Source organism: Pectinophora gossypiella, chromosome 18, assembly GCF_024362695.1.
Source record: "Pectinophora gossypiella chromosome 18, ilPecGoss1.1, whole genome shotgun sequence".
Taxonomy (NCBI): Eukaryota; Metazoa; Arthropoda; class Insecta; order Lepidoptera; family Gelechiidae; genus Pectinophora; species Pectinophora gossypiella.
The window spans coordinates 9,420,790-9,444,418 of record NC_065421.1 but is presented as its reverse complement, the minus strand read 5'-3'; the positions used below and the strand labels follow the sequence as shown (position 1 = coordinate 9,444,418).

At 38.0% G+C, this 23,629-nt stretch overlaps 2 protein-coding genes across 7 annotated transcripts in view; both read right to left on the bottom strand.

Moving 5' to 3' along the window:
* Nucleotides 1-10,199, bottom strand: part of LOC126375135 (uncharacterized) — a 38,884-nt gene extending 28,685 nt beyond the window's left edge. For all 4 annotated transcript variants that reach the window (XM_050021983.1, XM_050021986.1, XM_050021984.1 and 1 more), the window contains exons 1-2: nt 9,270-10,199; nt 7,446-7,541 (exon numbers count right to left, since the gene is read on the bottom strand). In XM_050021983.1, the coding sequence (XP_049877940.1) occupies nt 7,446-7,541; nt 9,270-10,041 (868 nt within the window). In that variant the 5' untranslated portion in view covers nt 10,042-10,199. The remainder of the gene's footprint in view (nt 1-7,445; nt 7,542-9,269) is intronic.
* A 2,110-nt stretch (nt 10,200-12,309) lies between these two features.
* Nucleotides 12,310-23,629, bottom strand: part of LOC126375122 (hypoxia-inducible factor 1-alpha) — a 118,530-nt gene continuing 107,210 nt past the window's right edge. For all 3 annotated transcript variants that reach the window (XM_050021968.1, XM_050021966.1, XM_050021967.1), the window contains exon 12: nt 12,310-16,033. In XM_050021968.1, coding sequence (XP_049877925.1) covers nt 15,464-16,033 — 570 coding nt within the window. In that variant the 3' untranslated portion in view covers nt 12,310-15,463. The remainder of the gene's footprint in view (nt 16,034-23,629) is intronic.

Here is a 23,629-nt window from a genome sequence, read left to right as displayed (position 1 = left end):
GCTCGATACGAAAACTGTTAACTACAGAATTTCTATATTTCCTTCAAAAACGTGTTCTTAATCGATCACCTCTATATTAATCGCCCTGACAGGTAATCAGTAAGACCTTCAAAACTGGGGAATCGACTACCATCACAAGGTCAGATACTTACTTCCTCCTGCCATTTTGATGATGATTGATGGGTAACGGGCTATGTAAGGGGGACCTCGATCTTTATCCTCAACCATCGATGTGGGGTAACCTGCTATCTGAACATGATGACTTCACCACCAGTTGGTGGCAGGGTACCCAGCAGACTCCAAGGAGGATTCATAGCGTGAAGCAGGTAGCTATTAACTAGTTACCTGTATCATATTGGAGCGACCCCAAATTATAATAGATCAGGGTATGTGTTGATTGCGAACACTTTCATATGCGCAAATATCAATTTGCATTGTTCAGATGAATCGCTTCAATGTGGCCTTTTGAGATCCCCAGAGCAGGCATGGCAGGCCTTTCTTTCATGATGATTGAAACGCTATAGACGTAAACAGATAAGGCAAAAATAGCCGTGGAAAAAACTAACTTATACTACTACGAAAGGCAATTTAAAGCGGACATGCCATATATATATAGAAGAAGACATTCTGAGTGTGAATTATCAACCTCATCAACCCTGGTGTCAGGGTAATTATTGAGCCGCCAAAGGCTCATGTATTACTCGCACTACTAAGTAGTAACCGGGACCAACGGCTTAACGCCTGCCTGTCGATCAATGAAGAGGAAAGAAGGACTCGTCATCTATGTGCCAGACCGAACCTTGTCTATTAATCAACGCTGAATACTTCAACAACACGTAGATAATCGTCGCCTTAAAAGCACATGAGCGCCTATTTAGATGTGATTTTAAATAACAAACCCTCAAAATAGATATGCTAGTTTTAATCCAGGTAAAAATGTATGGTGCTATTTGTAGCAGGAATGATAGAAATCGAAGTTACGTTCATCAAGTGTGATTTTTCAGAAAGGCTCTTACGCAATTTGACAATACTGCATTTTGACAGCGGTCTGGCGTTGATATTCTCGTAACGGCCATTTCGAACGAAATATCATTGGATGGAGGGGTTGGAGGGGGTTGGTTTGCTCGTACAGGTAGCCGCTAGTTGCACACCTCATTAACAGTATATGTACCAAGTTTGAAGCAAATCGGGTCATTAACGTTTGAACTATCGACCAGCAAACAAGTGAATCGGGAAGAACTCAGCGAATATGGAGAAAATTGAACACCGCGCCGTCATTAAGTTCCTCACCAAGCAAGGAAAATCCGCTCAGACGATTTTTCAAGAGCTGTTAGCAGTTTACGCGGACTCTGCCCCTGGTAAAACCATGGTTTACAAGTGGCATAGTCTTTTCAAGCAAGGAAGAGAGTCGATTGAAGATGACCCCCGCTCCGGACGGCCCATTGAGGCCACCACACCGGAAATCATCGAAAAAGTAGAGAAACTTGTATTAGAAGATACCCGCTTGAAGAAGAAGCAGCTTGCAGCAATGGTCGGTGTATCCGAAACAAGTATTTTAAATATCCTACATCAACATCTTGGGATGACTAAGGTCAGCGCAAGATGGGTTCCAAGAATGCTCACGCCACTTCAAAAAAGCGAGCGTGTCGAGTGTTCTCGCCAGTTTTTAGAGCTCTGTGGAGAGAATAAGGAAGAAGTTATGGCCCGGATTGTTACTGGAGATGAAACCTGGGTTCACCACTATGAACCTGAGTCGAAGCAAGAGTCGATGCAGTGGCATAAAAAAGGCACACCTCCTCCAAAGAAGTTTAAGGTGTCACAATCGGCCGGAAAGATCATGGCCACTATTTTTTGGGATACAGAAGGTATTTTGCTGATTGATTATAAAGATCGTGGTGTGACTATAACGGGACATTAATACGCTTCTTTACTGGATAGATTGAAAGAGGCTATCAAGGAAAAAAGAAGAGGAAAGCTGTCAAGAGGTGTGCTCCTTTTGCACGACAACGCACCCGTCCACACGTGCCATGTTGCGACGGCTGCCATTCACCGATGCGCGTTCGAAAAATTAAACCACCCGCCTTACAGTCCAGACTTGGCCCCCAGCGATTATTATTTGTTCCCAAAAATGAAAAAGGAACTGCGTGGACGAAAATTTGGCGATGATGAAGAAGTCAAGTCTGCAATTTCGGCCTATTTTGACAGCAAAGAGAAATCTTTTTTTTATGATGGGGTTGGTTAACAAATTATTTGATAGATCCGGAAAATGTGTTAAGGTTAAGGGAGAATATATTGAAAAGGAAAAATAGTTTCGTGTTTAATTTCGACCCCCTTCCCCCTCATTCCGCGAACTTTTTGACCTCCCCTCGTAAGTATGCTTTCTAAACTTTTATTTCACTGCAGCCAAATGATACAATTGCGCCAAATATTTGGCATACGTCATTGCTTACAAAGACGAGCAAAGAATTCGTTTTCACGTTCTTATAGAAATATATTTTGAGTGTGTCAATGAAAGCGAGAAAAATAATGAATGAATCATATACATAAAATAATAAGGTACATATAAGACGAAAATAATCAAACCGATGACATCACAAACGAGTAAATACGAAGAGTTAGGACATTACAGGTTGATCATCTAATTGTCCGAAAGTAAGATGATCCGTGCTTCGGAAGGCACGTTAAGCCGTTGGTCCCGGTTACTACTTACTGATGTATGTACGTAGTCGTTACATAAGTCATGGGGCATTTGGCGGCTCAATAATAACCCTGACATCAGGGCTGATGAGGTTGGTATTACACCTCACAACCCACACGATAAGAAGAAGACTACGAAGATTTGAAAACTCATAGTTTTCGGCTGCCAAAGTGTCAATATAGGTTGTCAAAGTGAATATAGGCTGTCGAAGTGTCAATATACACCGTGGGTGATCTGTTTCTACACAGTAAGCCAGTTTTCGGTGAGCTGGTCGCTATTCCCCGACACCTATTGTTTCTATACAACACTATGTATATGTCTGTCTGTGTGCACAAACCAACCCCATTAAAACGGTTTCATTTCGGCAAAAACTCTGTAACTGACGAAACAGCACATTTACGGAAATTACGGAAGGTCTAGCCAATTTCCAGAACTGAAAGTCTAAAGGTACCATTAAGTTGAGGAACCCGCCATGATCAGTTATGTGCCGTTCCCGAGAATATTCCCGAAGTGGGAATCTTCCTCTTGTAAAAAATCTTTAATAGTAAACACTGGCTGCTCTTCTTTTTCAAATTGTTCTCCTTATTACCCTAATAGTTAGGTAATATAGTTCTTTTTACACAACTTTTGAGAAAGAAAGAAAGAAGAAAGAAAGAATATATTTATTCGGCATACTTAACACTAATTAACAAAAAATAATAATAATTATACATAGTGCCGAAACGGCTTCAGCTCAGCAAATGTCACGGCCTAGCTGTAGCTAGACTATGACGCTGATTTTCAGCTGCAGCCGGTTGGGGAATCAAAAAACAGTAAAACATAAAGAACTGGGCTCTAAAGTCTGAGCACATAATTACGTACCTAAACCGTAATATAAAGTATTTGAGGAAAAAGAAAATAATAAGAAAAATAAATTAATAATTCTGTATATTATGTACTAGTATTATACTGTATGTGTGTGTATATACTATTATGTATTATTATGCTATTATGTATTATTTTGCGCCTTTGTACTGCCGGGAACGTTTCCAAAGTGGAAATATTCCCTCACAATCTCAATATTACATCACTGGCCATGATGCAGCAAAACTAACATTACTGATTTCTCGGTCACCAGACCATCTCTAAAGCTCAATTCACAATGAGCGATAATTCTTACTTTTTATGTCATTTTTCTATTGTTGGCTACTTGTTGTCTACTAAATGGGTTAGGATGAGTATAGGATGATATATTTGTCTGTTTTAGAGTTTAGTAGTAAAGTTACAAAGATAAAGTAAAGGTGTTAAGTTAGTTAGGCAACTGTCTTAATGAATATAACATAATACAAGCTCACGACTATATCCCAATTGGGTTAGAGTTAGAGGTACATCTATCGCAAGATGCACTAAGTACCCACACTTCATCGAGCTTTCTATTAGACCAATGTGAAAGGTGAGCCATATCGCTGTCTGTAATGGTCGAGCCGTGTTAGTGAAAACTACACTTAAACATAAACATAAACTGCCTACATACGTCCCACTGCTGGGCACAGGCCTCCCCTCAAGCGACCGGAGGGGGTATGGAGCATACTCCACCACGCTGCTCCAATGCGGGTTGGTGGAGGTGTTTTTACGGCTAATAGCCGGGACCAACGGCTTAACGTGCCCTCCGAAGCACGGAATCATCTTACTTTTTCGGACAATCAGGTGATTCAAGGCTGAAAAGTCCTTACCAAACAAAGGACAGTCTCACAAAGTGATTTCGACAATGTCCCCATCGGGAATCGAACCCGGACCTCCAGATCGTGAGCCTAACGCTCTTACCACTAGACCACGGAGGCTGTTGAAAACTACACTTAAGCTAAATTAATAACTCATTGGTGCATGTCTGGTACCGGGATTCGAACTGGCGCTCCCCGATTGAGAAGCAAGCCGGTGTACCACAGGACGACAGCGTCTGTCGTAATGAACGTCTATAATAATCTACGTATCTTTTAAAAATGGAAGCATAAAAATTACCATCCCACGTTCAAAGATAATTCATACACCTATAATTTAGACTATTAGTTGTATAAAAACGATGTTGCCAGTTGCAATTTTTCTATTTCAATGAGGGACTTTCCAGGCTTCGTTCCCCAAAAAATACAGATGGCGCTGTACAGGGTTGCCTTCGTTTAACCTTCTAATTCCATGGATAACAGCCATATGCTCATATTATCTTTGTTTTTGGGGTATAAATGATGACCCTTGTTATTACACCTAGGCACAATACATCTTCCATCCATTATTATTTTGAACAAAATAAAGAGAAGCAAGTCGGATGCTTCCGGAGCGATGGGCACGGGTCGTTACTCACTGAATACCTCAGGGCGGGCATAGAAGTCGAGGAAGACCGCGTAAAAGATGGTGTGACGATATCAATGCTTATCGGAGGGATTGGCCGGAGATCGCGCAAAGTCGAGAGGAGTGGAAAATCTAGGGGAGGTCTTTGCCCAGCAGTGGGATCAAATAGGCTAAGTAAGATAAGAAAGAGAAGCAACATACATCTATACATAATCTGATCCAAATATCAAGCAACAATTATTTTTATATAATGTATCCGCTACCCGAGCACTGAGAAAATAGGTAATTGTCACGTTAAATCTGTACAACGCCATCTGTATTGGTTTTGGGGAACGTATCTTGGAAAAGTTTTCCTCTCTGTCCTACTGTTGTATTACAGCGGTATTCCCAGACTTCTTCTATCGTGTGGGTGGTGAGGTGGAATACCAACCCCATCAACCCTGGTGTCAGGGTTATTATTGAGCCGCCAAAGGCCCCAGACGCGACTTGTGTAACGACTACTTACTTACGTAAGTAGCAACCGGGACCAAGGGCTTAACGTGCCTTCCGAAGCATTGATCATCTTACTTTTTGGACAATCAGGTGATCAGCTTGTAATGTCCTAACCAAACTAGGGATCACAAAGTGATTTTTGTGATATGTCCCCACTGGGATTCGAACCCGGGACCTCCGGATCGGGAGCCCAAGGCTCAACCACTGGACCGCGGAGGCTATTTTTAACATTAAACGCGTCGAGGTATTTTGGCGATGGGTTGGGGTCATACGTGTAGGTAATTTTTTCCGGTAAGTATTATAATTTATTTCTTTTTGTGTTATAGATCTCTCCATTCCAATATTAGATGAGAAAGTGAGTGTATTGTTTGCATGAGGTATGTGCAACAATATATACAGTTAATCCGTCAATCGCATACGCCGACTTCCGTTTTCGCATAAATGAATGAGATGTGCAAAAACTGGGCATTGTCTGTACAAGTTATCTGCACTGCAACATCTACTCTAGATTAGCTCTGGTTTCGCTCGCGTGACTCCATGATGAACTATGTCTCATTGATTTTACAACACTAACAGCGTACAACATTTTGACTAAAAATAAAACGTAACGAACGTTCCAGAAGTAATGCGTTCGTCATACTGTCAGTTTCGGATGTAAAAAGTGACTATTATAAAAGAAGTAGAACACAATACGTATAGTTTTTACTTTAAACGGCTTCGACTACTCTGTCAAAGCATGCTGTCACTTTTTGTGAGATAACTTTCTTTTATATCATTCTGACGATAACATAATTGTTTTCTTTATAAGATAAGTATTAAAAAAGTTGATAAGTAAAACGGACTGCATCGCGTTTGAGCTGTTAGCGCGCTCTACTAAAGCTAGGCAGCGGGAAAAGCGAAAAAAGGCACGATATGCGCAAGCGCAACCGGTAGAGAAAACATACTGGTTGGCGTTAACGATGACTTCTGACGACGCCTAGTTATTACAAGCTCATAAATATGGAACATACAAACTGGTATTCGCATTGTATGTAATTTAATTTGTGAGTGTAGATGGAATGTAAACAATAGAGGTATAAAGTAGTATTGATGAAAAATATACGAATCATAATCGAGTTAGTGATACACAGATTTCAAGAGATGGGGTTTAAGATGATCCTAGATGCATGCATTATTATCACCATCATCATTGATTTAAGAGCCACGCTCGTGTCGGTGTAGCATTCTCCATAATTAATTAGGTAATTGTAATTTAGTATCTAGCTCCGAACTACTCACTCCCATTGTTGAACTATGCAAAAGACGTTAGAAATGAATGAAATACGAACGAATGTCAAAGTGTAAATCTTCAATGTGGTTCAAGCTACGACTGAAACCTAAATATCCGTTTTATACCCTTCGGGGGACAAACGGGTCTATTTAGTATTTAATTTTAGTTCTTATTTACCTAAAAATCTATTCAATCAGTGCTTTAATTTAAAATGAAATACTGTATACTGTATGCACACCACGCAAGTATTTTTATTTAATACAATGAAGATTCTGAATCATAATAGTAGGTGTGTGTTTAAGATCATAATCATCATAATACTATTGCATCATAATTATATTTGAACTATTATTATATGGTACTAGGTATTTATTATAAAGGCCCCGATTCCTACAGACGCCTCCTAATTTTATTTTAAGTTATACCACCGAAAAGGAAAGGGACGGATGATTGACAGCCGTTAATTAAAAAAAAAAATGAATGAATGTATAACCCAGGTGAATCGAATAGGTATCTCGCTGGTATGCAAACCGTTTGTAGTTTTAGATTTCTGTCTGTCGATTAGCCGCCCCTTTCCTTTTCGGCGGATAAGAAAGTGACAGGTATAACTTAGAATTAGATGGTGTCCATAGAACTTAGCATCAAATTCTAAGGAATACTTACCATTGCTGTTTAGTGGAGAATGGTTGGGTGTGGCCCCAATACTTGAGCTCGAGCCTTTGTGGAAAATGGTCTGCTGCCTGAATGCGTCCAACTCCGCTGGAAGAATAATAAACTTATCTATATATAACATACTATCACTCCTATATCCTCGAAGGTACAGGTGTGTATTATACACGCACTCGGTGATAGCTATGTTTAAGTCCAATGCACTAGGGCGATAGCCTATAAACCGGGCACAAATCTTGGAAAACATGTAAACAAACAGACAAACTCATAGTTGAATTCAGTGGTTTGGACCCCAAGCTGGGTTTCCACATTCTCCAAACATGCTACCATAAATTTTTTAAAGTAAATTTGTCACACAAAATTCTTTAACAATTACATAGGTGCTTTTATGTAGCTATCTTTGTCGGTGCTCATAATAGTTTATATACCTATTTGTTGTCTCGTTTTTAGTTTTTGTTCTCTCTTTTTAGTGAATCTCTATGTTTAACAATGTAACTACAGAGTGATAATAGTTTAATAATAATAATAATAATGTATTTATTTATTAAAGACAACATAGATCCATTTATTTGTTAGTACAATTCACTTAACTTATGTTAGTACCTTATAACTAGAGGGGATTTGACATGCTTTATGAGGTCCAATATGAGAGGGCTGTCACACCTATTAGCAATTGCAGCCAGGATTCCATTGCTGTTGACTCGCATTCTGTTCAGCAGGGATGCGGTTTTTTTGCGCCAGACAGCGTCAAAACCATCCACACCCGCCACAAGGACTTCACAGTAAATGTTAAAGGTGACATTGAAATGTCTCAATGTGGTGGGTGGGTCGGTGACTTAGATTCTAATTCTAACAATATTTTATATTAAATTTTCCTTCAATTTATAAAATGTAGCATGAGCTCCACATAAATTACGACAAAAGAAGCATTTACAGATATGGTCCGTACCTCTTTTAAAAATGGGTACCATAAAGTAGAAAAAGAAACTCAATGTATTATGATTTGACAGCCTTGTTTCTATTGGCCAACATACATCTTATTATAGGTGACAAACTGCACAAAAATGCAAATCTTCTATTTAAAACGGTGACAATAGAACTCTAGTAGGTAAGTATGACCATTAGTCTTGGTAAAAATATGTGGGATTGTAAAAACATTTGGTTTGCCTTGACTCACATAATAAAGAGACTTTGTGGGTGTGATTTGTGTGGTTAGGGTCTTATCTAGTGTGGGTTGTGTGTGACTGCATTAGATTTCTATTTTATTGTAATAATCTACTAAATCTACTGGTCAGTATGCAAGTATGAAGCAAATGTTACCAATTTTATTTATGTGATACTTATAGGATTTTAATGGATAATGTACTAGTACTTAGTATGCAATTTAGTTCATTCTGGTAATTTAAATAGATAAAATACTTTATTGACTACAATAGACACAAAATACAAAAATAAGGACAACAGATACAGAAAGGCACAACAGGTGGCCTTATTACTCATGCAGCAATTACTTCCTTATACCTATTACATTTAGGTACATCTTCATATGTTCTAATTCCCTGTTAGGCCAGCGTAGGTTCATTAAACATGCATAGCAACACATTCAAGACTGGATGACATATCTTAACTGCATAACATATTATAATTTTTAAAATAAAAAATATTTTTAAAAGCAGTTTTTCTCAAGGTTATTACAAAGTAACAATATCCTTGGTTATGTAATACATCTTATCTGATCAGATAAGAAACTTATGGCCAAGATAGTTCTCAATAAACATTTATTACTAACTTTAAATAGATGTTTTATAAAACACTTACCTCTTGTATCCATCAGCTCTTTATTCAGTCTTTCATTTGCCATTTTAAGTGAAGCTATTTGGTCTAGAAGGCAAGTCAGCAGGCGACTGCCAACTTGACTCCCAGAGAGATCAGAACCAGAATCCGATGCAGAGTCCACTTCTCCATTAGTAGGCCGGGCTACATCAGGCAGACCTCTCACACACGGGTCACTGTACCGCCGATTGTTGCTACCATCATCCTTCTCATTAGTATTCACATCACTATTGGAGTTTGTGTCACCTACTGACGTAACTATTGGCGGCAGACTCGCATAATCCTGGTTATCTGTGAAATTCTTTGGTTGCAAATAGCTGAGGGTACCGTTGGGAGTGGCGTTCGGAGTACTGTGCACTTCCTCAGCCTTATGCTCGCTCCGCCTCCGCCGCGGCCGCTGTACTTGAACACTTTTGTGCTGCATGTAGCGGTAGTCAGGGTTGTACATGTGATTGCCATTGTAGTACGTCGGCAGTGTGGGCAGCGACATTGGCTCAGGCGTGCATCCGTACATATTGTACCTGCAAGGATCGTAGCCCGGAGCGAACTGCGAAGTATTCGGCCAATTCATACTCGGAATATAGGTGTCATACGTGTCCATACTTGGGGTCGCCTCCTGAATGTGCTGCATGGTTTTGTCCAGCCATTTCGACAGGTAGGATCCCTTGTTTGAGCGAGACCTCTTCCGCTTCCCTAGGGGACCGTTGCCGTTGTTATTAGGCGCATTGCCGTTCGTAGATTTCGGTGACGAAGCCATCGATACACACACCTCTATAATACACTGTCGCACTTTGTTTCACGCAAACAGATAGTGATTATCTCATTTTAATGGAAATCTTAAATGTAAACAACAAAACAAACACGTATCACGACTTCGTAATTATTTATGCCGTCGTCGAACTGAACAAACCAGTCGAGCGAATGACGTTACTTGACAATTTGAAGTTTTGTTTGACGTTAGGTACTACCTAGTTTGACGTTTCTTATTATAGAAAGCAAGACCCCCACTCACGGGGTGTGCGTCAAGCTAGCGGCCTCAAAAAAAAAATGGGCACGAAAAAATAATTTGACCATACCAAAAAATAGTACTCTTATTGAAAAAAATAGTACCTGTTGTAAAAAAATTAGTACCATCACGGTTCTGGATTTATAGCCATGTTTTATTGCACTTGCTAGCTTGACGGTGAGCGAAATTTGGCGAGAGTTAACGACAAGGTCTTTCGCTTTGATTTAAACGCCAAAAAATAGTACCGAAATAGTACTCACCCCCTGCAAAATACCGAAAGTAGTACTTCAACGGTTCCAAAGTTATAAAGGCAGTTCTTTGATCCCGCTAGCTTGACGTTTTGAAAATACCTATTATCTGGGGAATGCTTGCATACTTCAGTTTGTAACTAATGTCAATAAACTCGTATGAAATAGTACTCCCTACCATCATAATTTTGATCCGATTATCTTTGTAGAAATGTTAAAAAATCATCATAACCTATGCCATACATTTGTTGTTGATACAGTCACGTAGACAATTACATAACCTCACAATTTATTCGTAAGTATTGCCATTTTGGAGGTCTACCCTACCATTTCTTTGCACTTCAGAGTGCTGCTATTACAAAAAATTCCTATTGCATACACCCATATGCACTAATTTTAATAGAAAATTGCTGCATGGGTCTAGTTCTTATCGAAAACAATCTGTGATTTTAATACATCATAATACATTTTTAATCTGCTGTTTTATTTTATAATTTATACCTTCATGTTGAATTTGTTACGGATCGAAGTGTTTGTTAATAAACAATTTGCAGTATTTGTAGAATAACTCAAAGAGTTTCAACAATGATATTACTTTCATCTGACAACCCTGGCACTTCACCAATTTTTACCCAAAAAAGGGGAAAAATACTAAAATCTGACAACATTCTTGACCATGTGTAATAATTTTGTTCGCGACTGTACTTGTCTTGATAAATGTATGACATAGGTTATAATGACTTTTTGACATATTTCTACAAAGAGAATCAGGTCCAAATTATGATGGTAGGGAGTACTATTTCATACGAGTTTATTGACATTAGTTACAAACTGAAGTATGCAAGCATTCCCCAGATAATAGGTATTTTCAAAACGTCAAGCTAGCGGGATCAAAGAACTGCCTTTATAACTTTGGAACCGTTGAAGTACTACTTTCGGTATTTTGCAGGGGGTGAGTACTATTTCGGTACTATTTTTTGGCGTTTAAATCAAAGCGAAAGACCTTGTCGTTAACTCTCGCCAAATTTCGCTCACCGTCAAGCTAGCAAGTGCAATAAAACATGGCTATAAATCCAGAACCGTGATGGTACTAATTTTTTTACAACAGGTACTATTTTTTTCAATAAGAGTACTATTTTTGGTATGGTCAAATTATTTTTTCGTGACCATTTTTTTTTTGAGGCCGCTAGCTTGACGCACACCTCACGGGAGAGTTTTTTTTCCTCAAAGTATTGAAAAATCTATTGATCAATTATTTATTCCACATTTATTCGTGTATATATATATGAACTCGTGCATGAATGATGTAGATTTTTCAAATAATACTAGTATCTACCTATTTCCTAGTTATAACAATTATCAACTAAAGCCAACTAAAGCACAGCAAAGTGTATGGGGGGCTTCACAAAACTGCCATCTATGAAAAGTTTAGGGAACTAATTTTGTTACGTCACCTATTGGAAAGTTTTAGAACTACGTACAGGCTTAGTTTACAAACTACAGGCATTCTAAAAGAAGTAACAGATGGCGTTTGTATACTATTTTGTGTTACCCGTTGCTACAATTTGTTCTTTTTTTATGTGTACATCCGATCAGGCTACAGAGATGCCTCATTTGAAGAGATGAACATTTATTTATATTCGGCATATTATTTGTTCTGCCGAATATTCTTATTCGGTAGGTAGTAGTCAAGCTGAACATCTGTTTATTTGCAAGTGACTACTTGCTATAAGGACCTATCGGGGATCTAGTATAAAATAAAACATCTTGCTGCATGACAGATATTTAATCTCTAAATATATAAAACAATTTGATTTCTTATGTACAATTTAGTTTTCCATTTCAATTTAAAGGGTTACCAGGTAAAGAAAATATTGCGATAATATTAGGTCAAAATATAACTTTGAAAATTAATTCTTTATAAATGTTTTATTAGTTTCTATGGCACAGTGCGGACCGTTAGACTTTAAAATTACAATAACTTTCAACAAACATATACGTGCTAGATATGAACATGAAAATTGGCAGTATGTTTTACACTTACAACTCAAAACTAGTCTATTATACTTAATTACATATATAAACCTTTATCGATGCGTTGGTAATTGATATTTTACGATTACCCACATTCTGTCTTTATTAAAAATCCGGTTATAAATTGGTAGGTAGGTACATATTCGACAGCAAGTATACTTAAACGTTACTGTATTTTATCAAACTAGCTTTATAAACATTATAGTGAACAACTGAACATCGTTCTAGATATACCTTACCTACATAACGTTTAATGAACACCTTCTCATGTAGAATAGAGGTAAAGCGACCTTTAGGACTCTTCACAGCTACCAGCTACGCAATGCATCACTAAATGCTATGTCGGTTTTAGGCGGAACGTGTGAAACAAAAGCTTTCGGCATAAAATTGAAGAATTTGAAGGCAACTGTCATCACCTGCCTAGCATTATCCCGTTTTTCACAGGGTCCGCTTACCTAACCTGAAGATTTCAAGGTGCGGTTTTTTACAGAAGCGACTGCCTGTCTGACCTTCCAACCCGCGAAGGGAAAACCAACCCAATACAGGTAAGGTCACATACCTCCGATAATGCATTTCTCGGGAATGTGGGTTTCCTCACGATGTTTTCCTTTACCGCTGAGCACGTGATAATCATTTAGATCCAAACATGAATTCGAAAACAAATTCGACAATCATTGGTTTAGGCCTGTGCTGAATTCGAACCTGCAACCTCAAAGATAAGGCAAGCGTTCTACCAACTGGGCTACCACTGTACCTAAATGAAGATACAAACATTACCTTCCTCTCTTTTACTACAGTTATTTAATAGAAGTAAATAAAGATAAATGTAATGATAAAGATGAATGTCGCTTCTGTAAAAAACCGGACCTGTCAATTCTTCAGTTTAGGCATAGAATAACGAATAATACTACGTATAGAACGGCAACTCTCCGCTCCCCACCAGCGTCTGAGCTAGGTTTACCTCTGTAGTGTCTGTGTAAAACGAGGTTGTTTGTATGAAGTGTCCGGGGTGAAGTTTAGGTAAGCGGACCCTGTGAACACAGGATAACGCTAGGGGGACGATTAGATAAATGTAAAATGGCGTAGCCACAACGACAAGAGCGTGGCTTTTAAGTAAAAAGAAGGCATTAGGCTGCGTTTCCATTGACGCGGAGCTGGGCAGAGAGGAGCGAAGATGTGCAGGAATCGACCAATCACCGTGAGGGAGAGTCACTGAGCGTCTACGTTTTTCGCTCTCTCGAACGCTGTGATTGGTCAAATCCTTACATCTCCGCTCTTCTCCGCCCATCTCCGCGTCAGTGGAAAGGCCCGGGCTAAGTAATAGTAGAAGAATAAGTTTCGATATTATAGTATTTTTTGTAGCCTTCATTTATCTGTCGAAGTCTGTTATACTATTCCCATCTAATGGACACCTTTCTTACATGTAGTACCAACCGTGTTCATCGATCATAGATATTCTGCAACGTCAAATCATTAAAACAATCCCAACATATTATTACTTATTATTATAATCACTTAATAATACAAAATCTAACGAGATTTAGAAAATAATAATTGCATTATGTCATGTTAATAATAAACTTGAACTCGCAATGATAATTATAGATTGTACTTAAACTGTACGGGCGCGTAAAGGCATTATTTTAACCTGTAATACATACAGTGCATTCTTAGAACCTAATTAGGTATTATAATCACACTAAACAGCGATATATGAAACAGTTTAAAAGGAAAGAGACGTCAAAATAATATAAATACTTACAATTATTCGAGTGTGCAACAAAAACTGTATACAAACACCAAGAAATGCATTTTTCATTACGCATTGCTTGCATAAATTATAAAGAACTTTGATGGCAGTGGATGAACAGATAAATATACATGAAACGATAATGCGATCGTATACAATGAAATATAACTCTTTCTGATGCAACAGTGAAAATTATAAACTTACTATCCTTACTGCTAACTGAGTATATAATGTTGATCATAAAATATAAAATATAGCTTAGTTTACCGTATACTTTAACATATCATTAATTGTGGATCGAATCGAAATATTTGGTCGAATTCAAATTGTTTGTGAACCATACGCCAATTTTCTTCAAAACTTTATTAATACTAACCAGAAACCTATTCAACGTATCAACAACGTATTTTTTCAAGTTTCAATTAATTTTTAAGTGTATATAACAATTTATATTTTTTTTTGTAATTGCATTTTTATGATCCGTCATCGCTCCTTATTCTTATATAAATCTATATTACATCCACATTACATTACAAGTATATATGATAATATTTGCTTAAAATATAAACTCTTAACTCAATCCGTTTCCAAGCTAAGTCACATCGTTACAACCAGGGACTCCGGCGGAATTGTATTTACATTTGTAGTTAAATTACAACAGAATGTGCCGCGTTTCAGAGAACAAACAACGGGACCTGTAGAGTTTTTTTTTTAAATGTCTATCAGAAGTTACGTATATTGCAAGGAACCGTAAGACCTACACGTTGGTTTAGAAATGTGATCTCTCATACTATCCCGCGGTACGTGCTCGCAGTAAAACGCAGCTTTAACTTTATAACATCCATCAGCAACATGTATAACAGTAAAAAGTTTTAGTGTTCATAACAAGACGAGTACGCAGAACTATGTGAAATTCGCGCGGAATCCCTTTGGCTTTTATTGTTCAACCCTTTTCAACCCTGCGCACATTCGAGTGATTTCTTTCACAAATAGATGCTACTATAAAACATCTGTTGAAATGGAATGTTTGTGTGAAGATGTGAATGTTACCAGACAAGCGTACTTTGTATCCTGGCGAAGGCAATATATCCTATCTTTGCACAAACGGAGAAATCACTCTTGCGCCATACGCTCCATGCCACTAGACAAGTTTGACGTCATCGAAGGCAGTGAGGAGATCGTTGGTGCCTTGGAGCTCCGGTTCAGTCCAGAAGTCCGGCGAGGTCAGGGAGACGCTGCTGTCAAGGAAGTCGCTCGTCTGCATCGGGAAGGGCGGGCTCGGCTGCATCTTGTTCGTCAGGTAAGGGTCTGACCCCTGCATCATACCGACTGGCGACACAAGCCTGCTGCTTGGGCTTCTCTGGTACCTACCAATTGGGGACAAGGATTGAGGGGTGGAGTACGGGCTGAGTACTCTCTCCCTTTGGGCTGGGGACATGACCGGGCTGTAGTTCGTGTTAGGACTCGACGGGAGGGAGTACATTGGACTTCCTATGTTCAGGCTGAGGGGAGTCATGGCGTTCTTCGTGAGCTCCTGAGTCACCACCTGGTTGACGGGAGTGCGTATGATTTGCTTGTTAGGCACAGCCTGGAGCAGGTTAATGACGGGGAGGGGGATGTTCCTGTTAATAGGGACCTGCTTTTGTGCATTCACCAGCAGTTGATAGTTGGGGTGGAGTCTCATCTGCTGCGGCATTTGCTGGGGTACATCCTGTAACATATACAAAATTGAGATTAGAAACTGAATTTCACTTTAAAACTTGATGCATACATAAGCGAGACGGGCGCGGGATTTTGTGGACAGACGAGAAATTGACGCTTCTCTCTTTTCCCGCCTCTGTGTGCAACAAGCGTTAAAGATTAAGTCTGGTCTTAATTAACACTAACACAGTGTTCGATTACATAACCGACTATCCATTCTTCACGGACTTGCAATCTATCAGAAACATACCTAGACCTGGGTAAAAAGGTGCACGTGAGTGGAAATAATGAGGGGCTGGAGTATTGGCTTTGACCTTGTTGCGGAATGAATATTCACACGCCATTTTGCATAATTTGACAACCGCGGGGTGACAAGAGCCGGTAACACGACTTCATAACAAACATACACTCGTAACTCTATGTGTCAAATCTAAACGCATAATTGGTATTATACTTGCAGCCACTTTTCATAACTCTGTCTTGAAATAATGAACTGTACAGTGCCTAGTGTCACTAAGTAATAGATTTATGGCTTTGTCTTATAAAGGTTATTATGAGAAGCTTATAAGGACATAAGATGTAATAACAGATACTTGTAATCCCTTGATTAATGGCGTGTAATGGATCGCTTGATCCTGATCCTGTAAATTGCCGCTATTGGATTTATTGATCACTTAGCTTGTTACTGTCTAATTTATTTGTTAAGCAGACCTAGAATCAAACCCACGATTCCGCGGCTGGGTCAAGGGAGGCGATAGATCTTTATCTTTCCTCTTTAACACTATAGTATAGTTTCGTCGTTTGGTGTCAGGGGCCTTTGACAGCTCAATTGTTACCCTGACGCCAGGGTTGATGACATTGGTACTCACAAATTACTTGAATTTAAGAAATTACTTCTAACAGATAGTTTTCCCTTCAAAGGGACCAATGTCGTCACAAACACTAGACGAAAACCATAGATATCCTATATTAAATATATGTTTGATGGACCTTTTAAAAGCGTCGAACAAAACGGATTTTCTCGGATGAAAAGGAAACAGCGGTTGGTGACATTATTGCAAACAAAATATGGATGTTACGTATGTTTTAATTTAATTTAAATACATTAAATATTTCGCGGGAACTGGCCATTCATAATTGGATTCCGTCGAACTTTCAATGGCCGAAATTCACAACCGATTCGTTTTATTATCGATATATCGTAATGACGCGATTGTTGAAGATAGAAATAACAAAATCTACTTATAAATCACGTAGTAGATAGTCACGAGTACATGCTATATTCAATCAATCAATCTAATTGTATACTACAAGGCAATTTGAGTTGTCTCATTGATACAAATACGATACACATACGCTACGTTGAAGACGTATAGAATTCATTAACTACAATACGGTCATATATACAGCATGCTAGTGACATCGTAATGAATACTAAGGGGGGTGATTCGGACCATGATTCTGACTTAATATCAAGTGGAATTTTCAGTCCGTTTTTAATTATTTCCAATTCTATACTTTTGCGATGGAAAATTCCACTTGATATTAACTCGGAATCATAGTCTGCATCATCTTTTAAAGTTTTCCTTACGATGTCACTAACACTCTGTATACACACTGATAAACGAAACAAGATAGATAATATAACATTACATAAGATCACGACTATATTCCAATTGGGGTAATCAGAGATAAATCCATCGCAAGATGCACTAAATACCCACATCTCACCGCGCTTCCTGTTAAACTATTGTGAAAGGTGGTGAGCCATATCGCTGTCTGTATTGGTGGAGCCAACTGTGTTAGTGGATAAGTAAATAACTCTTTGGTGCATGTTTGGTACCGGGGTTCGGTATGTAAATAATATAACTAGTAAATAGGAAACTACATATATAAACAAAACACATAAACACATGCCCACGTTTCCTAATGGGGTAGACAGATCTACAAGTTATCTGAATACAACTTGCAGTTACCTACTTCTGTGCCTAATAACAATAACCTAATATATTATCATTTAAAAAAATAGACTTGTATTTCATTACATTATCAGCGCTCATAATTTATATTACAGTCAGAACCACAAATTGAAATTGCTGTTTTTGTATTTTATGTTATTGATATTTGAATGTTGATTTGGATTTGTATCAGTGCGTTGCCTAAAATTAAGTACTTAGGTACGTTCAGTTCATTCGCTCATTATCGACTACTATATATGACCTAGATTCCAGGTTTTGTTCTAAAGCCTGGCTAATTGGATCCGCCTGTTAATTTCGGGGCAACAGTTTGCGTATTGCGTAAAGTTAATTAGTTTGCTGAAACATTTGCATGTTTGTTTGTTTGGATCATAAAATGCTTATCACGTGCTTATCGGTGAAGGAGAACGTCGTGAGGAAACCCACATTCCCGAGAAATGCATTTTTGGTGGTATGTGACCTAGCCTATATTGGGCTGGTTTTCCCTTCGCGGGTTGGAAGGTCGGACAGGCAGTTGCTTCTGCGAAAAACCGGATCTGTTAAATCTTCAGGTTAGGTAAGCAGACCCTGTGAAAAACGGGATAATGCTAGGGAAATGATAAATTAGTTTGCTGAAAGATTTTCACGCTTTTCCTTATTATTATCATATTTCAAAAGGAAATACATAATAAAAAAGATATATCCCTAGTAGTAAGAGGTACATTCATCGTAAGATGATCTAAGTATCCACACCTCACCGAGCTTTCTGTTACACCAGAGTGATAGGTAGTGAGCCGTATTGCCCGGTATAACCTCATAAAGCCGGGATTTCAAGGCGCAATAATTAAACAATGCGATTTGGATTTTGCCTTTCAAAATCTGGGCCTTACGACCCTAATTAGTTGAACGTTTCATTTTGCGCAATTTTTTAATTCACTCTTAAAAATACAGGTACCTACGAAATTGCCTAGATTGCAATGAAGGATTATCCAGGCTATGTTCCCCAAAAAGAATATAGATGGCGCTATCGAGAATAAACGTGATAATTATTTTCTCATTACTCGACTAATGTAATGGCAGAAGCATATTTTTGTAATTAATATAGAAGAATAAATAATTAGTATAGAATTATGTTGCTAGCTTTATTGCTTTTCTTTATTTTTGAGTAGAATAATGGATGGAAGATGTAATTGTGTTTGGGTGTAATACAAAGGGGCGTTCGTTATGTAAAAATCGACGATTCAAAGTGTAACTATGTTACCTACTGAATAAAGATATATTTGAATTTGGGCAACATTTACACCTAAAAACAAAGATAAAAGATGCACGTGTCTGTTATCCATAAAATTAGAAAGTTAAACGAAGAAAAATCTTTACAGAGTCATGTGTATTATTTATGAAGAACGTAGCCTGGAAAGTCCCCTTATTATCTAGACTGATAATATCGATTTAATCGATAGTATTGATACTATCGATACGCGCATCGATATTTAGATTATTTAGGGGCTCAGAAAAGAATCGATTACTAACCGATATACAGCCGATTATTGGGTAACACTATCAACGGAAAAAAGGCGTGATCAATGGATTTAAATTATTTACGTTCTAAATTCAATGTATTGTCCGGGAGAAGTCGAAAAAAGTACTATATTATTATGCCAGGCATGACAAAGAAATCGATTAAGGGATTAGGGCGTCCTACGTACGGCGGGTGTATTATAAGATGATCGAACTTACCAATCACTATAACGTATATGTATCATATCAATTTATTATAAGAAATGTGGCCTTAATTCCAAAGATTTCGTTGTATAGATACCATAAGTAGACTTACGTATAAAATAGATAGTTTGTGTGTTGATTTTATACAAATTTATATAAGTTTGTAAGTTAACGCCGCAAGCGATCTTTGTTTTCTAAGACTGCTACGTATTATGTTCTCCAAAGAGACATTTTGTTTTATACACTTTCAGTTGCAAAGTAACTTTTTATTCGGAAAAAAATTGAGGAACAACAAAACCTTTGATATAAAATGTTTTATTATGAGATTATTTCATGCAAATTTTTTTGCAGCTCCTACAAATTAAGTCGTAAGATAAAGTTAGGAAGACCACACATTGGTTGCAATAAAAGACATTGATAACCACAAAATGGGCGTCGTTCATGCAAGATAGTATCCATTTGTTTTCTGAACGTTGTCATTGCTGACCCTTTCTATTGTATGGAGATATCTACGTATTCTTCACGAGGACATATTTTTTATCAGATGTAGACCGATATTTTTGCCCACACTAGAGGATGCCCGCTTTTTAACAATAACAATAGAAGTGTCCGTCTTTCGGTGACAAAGGGAATATGGCACGGGTTTTAATTTCCCTGTAACATTGGACTTTAAACATAGTTACCGAGGAGTGGGTGTATGTATCTACTATTCACCACTGCCTACCCTTTCGGAGACACAGGCATGATGCCATGTTTTGTTATAGTATTAACAATAGCTGTGAGACAACGCAATAACACTTACATAATATAATGCATAATATCTCCAATGTCCGTATTCCTACGGAATAGAAGAGAGAGAATGGAAAGGCCCTAACGCGCATATTGTATGAGAACCGCTGTCGCCGGTTCAACCCCGCTCTCTTTTACTACTACTCCAGCAAACAGATAACTACAATAGCTCTATTGCTTTTCAAATTCCATAGTCACTTCAGCGGCAATGTACATTTTATGTGATACGCTGCAATTTTATCATTACTTTTCGTAGCATACCGCATACAAAAGTGTTTTTTTTTTTTTATAAATAGCCGATCATACTAAGATTTTAAGCGTCCCTGTGATAAGGCGGTCGTCCTTGAATAGTAGACGGTATTTGATTTTTTTGTCCTCCAGGTAACGCACAATACGACTATTTAATACACTCGGACGTGTGGAGTGCACAGTTGAAGTATGAACTTTTTGTTCATACTTGTATGGCGCGCGTTTCACGCTTACCGGGCCCTTCCAACCTGTTTATTCTATTCCGTGCGCATACCTAACTGAGCATGATAAGCGCGGCCTAAAATTATGACAATTGCGTGCTCAAGACTTGGGATGAGGGTCTCAAAACGCCGTCACAGATTCCGATAGGATTACGGTTAAGAATCCCCTGATAATAGCGGATGTGTCAATTACAATACTATTTGCTGGGTGTCACCCACACCCGCAGCCAACCGAGTTAGAAAAAAGATTTGGTATTTGATGAGTTACGGGATATAAAATAGTATTTCATTATTCTATTGCTAGAGATTTCTCAAGATACGAGCCTATTGTCATTAAACGGGCGCACTAGTACTATATTTGCAGGCTTACCCAAATCGCCTAAAATTTTATTTGGACAAGAATTCTCATACTAAGAAAAAATATTACTAACAAATCTTCAACTACCTTCTCTTGTACACTTTTCGAAGTGACTGAATATAAAACAGTCCTTTGACAAAATGAACAAAGTTTTAGGCCTTAAACAGTCCTGCTACTCAGTTTAAGAATACTATCTATTGAACTATAGTAGGTTTTAGGGCGTTGAAAACAAAGCCTACTCGTGCTGGGGGACAGGGGGACCCCTGGGTGGCTGTATGGGGGGAGGTCTAGACGTCGACGTCCGCTTTACTGCCAGAAACTGCGGGCCTCATAACGTTGGCTTAAAAGGCTCTCTGCTTTACTGCTCTTATCGTATATACCTACTATTTCAATTTTTCTTACATAGATACATTGTTTTAAGTTTACGCGGTTATTATCATAATTAAAGCGCATAATAACGGGTTCTTACCGCGTTAGACTCCCGATATTTTTTATGAGTTACTTTCGCATTTATAATATTCGTGTGGATAATACTTTCTATTAATAATTCACAGCACGTTTAAACAGAGCAAATTAGAATAATGCAAAAGACCTTCTTACGAATTGGTTTCACATTATTAGTATAGTCTCATCGATATGACTTCCAAACAGGATGATACGCTCCTAAAGTACCCATCTTTAATCTCGACATAACTTTTGGACGGAGAATCAAAACCGCTAAACTGCCTCGAGGTTTAATCAGAATTTGGATTTATGGACATCCTTTACTGCGCAGGCGTTTTTCTTCGATTATCGCAACTTTAACTTACCTATATAAAATTCATACTACAGATTATTGCCGTTCTCGTATTGGATTATGTAGTCATGAAAGTGCCTTAGATACTGTATAAATCATCTGGAAAAGATGAACAATGCCTGATGACGCGTATTATTATTATTTTTTAAATTAACTTGTAAATTCTTTCATACCGTGACTATCAACCAATCAATCAATTAATTATACGTATTTAAAGTTTGCTCGCATGCCCGCATTGTGCGAGGATTTCTCCCCAAAGAGATTGGTTACAATAAACCACATACAAGCAGATCAACCGAAACCGGCTGGAATATCATCATCTATCAAATCGTTCTTTTTAAATTTTATATCGATATCAACCTAATGTAATAAAAACTCTGTTTCTGACGCACGTAGGTATAGGGTTTGAACGTGGACTGGACGGGAATACCTACTAGGTTTATTGATGTAATTTAACCTTTGCAAACCAGACCTAACGTTCATGGTAAACGCTAGGGTGATTTCGGCATTTTCTAGATAAGCTTGTGACCTATCTACCATCAAGTGAGATTGTAATCAAAGGGAACCTATTTCTAATATATTAGAAGAATATTAATAGCAGCTTTCTATTGGCTTTTTTTGTTTAACACACCTTATTATGCAGTGTTCAAAAGCTACATGAACTCTCTTTGGTAACCCTGTTATTAAATGTAGAGTTTTGAGGCTTCAAAAAAAGGAAATATCGATCTTTTTAAAACCGAACCCGTGATCTTATTTTGAGTTTCATTACTGTAGGTCAGTAGCTAACTTGATTCTGCGGAAAGCAAGCCAAAACTGTAGTTCAGAATAATATGATTGTTCGGAATAAGAACCATCTAAGCGTAAAATGTGTGAGAAAACTATTTGAAAAGTTCGTGTCATACATTAATTATTCCTCTACGGACACAGAGCAACTAACTCACTGGCTGATGAATAAACTTTGGGACGTTGGTTTCATCTAAAACTTTTCAGCCCAGTTCAAACAGCACTACTTATGACTGGTGTCAGTTTAACACCCAGTCATAATGCCCATCATACTTCAGTATTTGCACCCAGGATACTCCATACAAAAATCCCGCCTAAAGTGTACCTAAATGCCGAGTCAGAGCGAGATAGACAGCCCGCGCGGGATCCTCTTTATTGGCCATTTAAGACTAAAGTAAAACCCAGAGGGGGTGAGGTAAATCTAGCGTAAATAATAAATTGTAATATTCTTGGCCGTATTTCTAATTTAATTATTTCTTCTTATCAGTTCGTATCAGGCGTGACCGAATTGAATAAGAGTATAAATACTTAATATGTATCTTATTTCTGTCAATAAAAAAATTGTCGTTACATGAACCATGTCAGTGGCCTTTGGCGGCTCAATAATAACCCTGACACGAGGGTTGTTGCGGTTGGTTATCCACGTCACAACCCACATGATAGAAGAATAAAAAATATAAATATTTATGATTTCATTTCGCCGGCTGTTATTTGTTAAAAATCCTTTTGATAG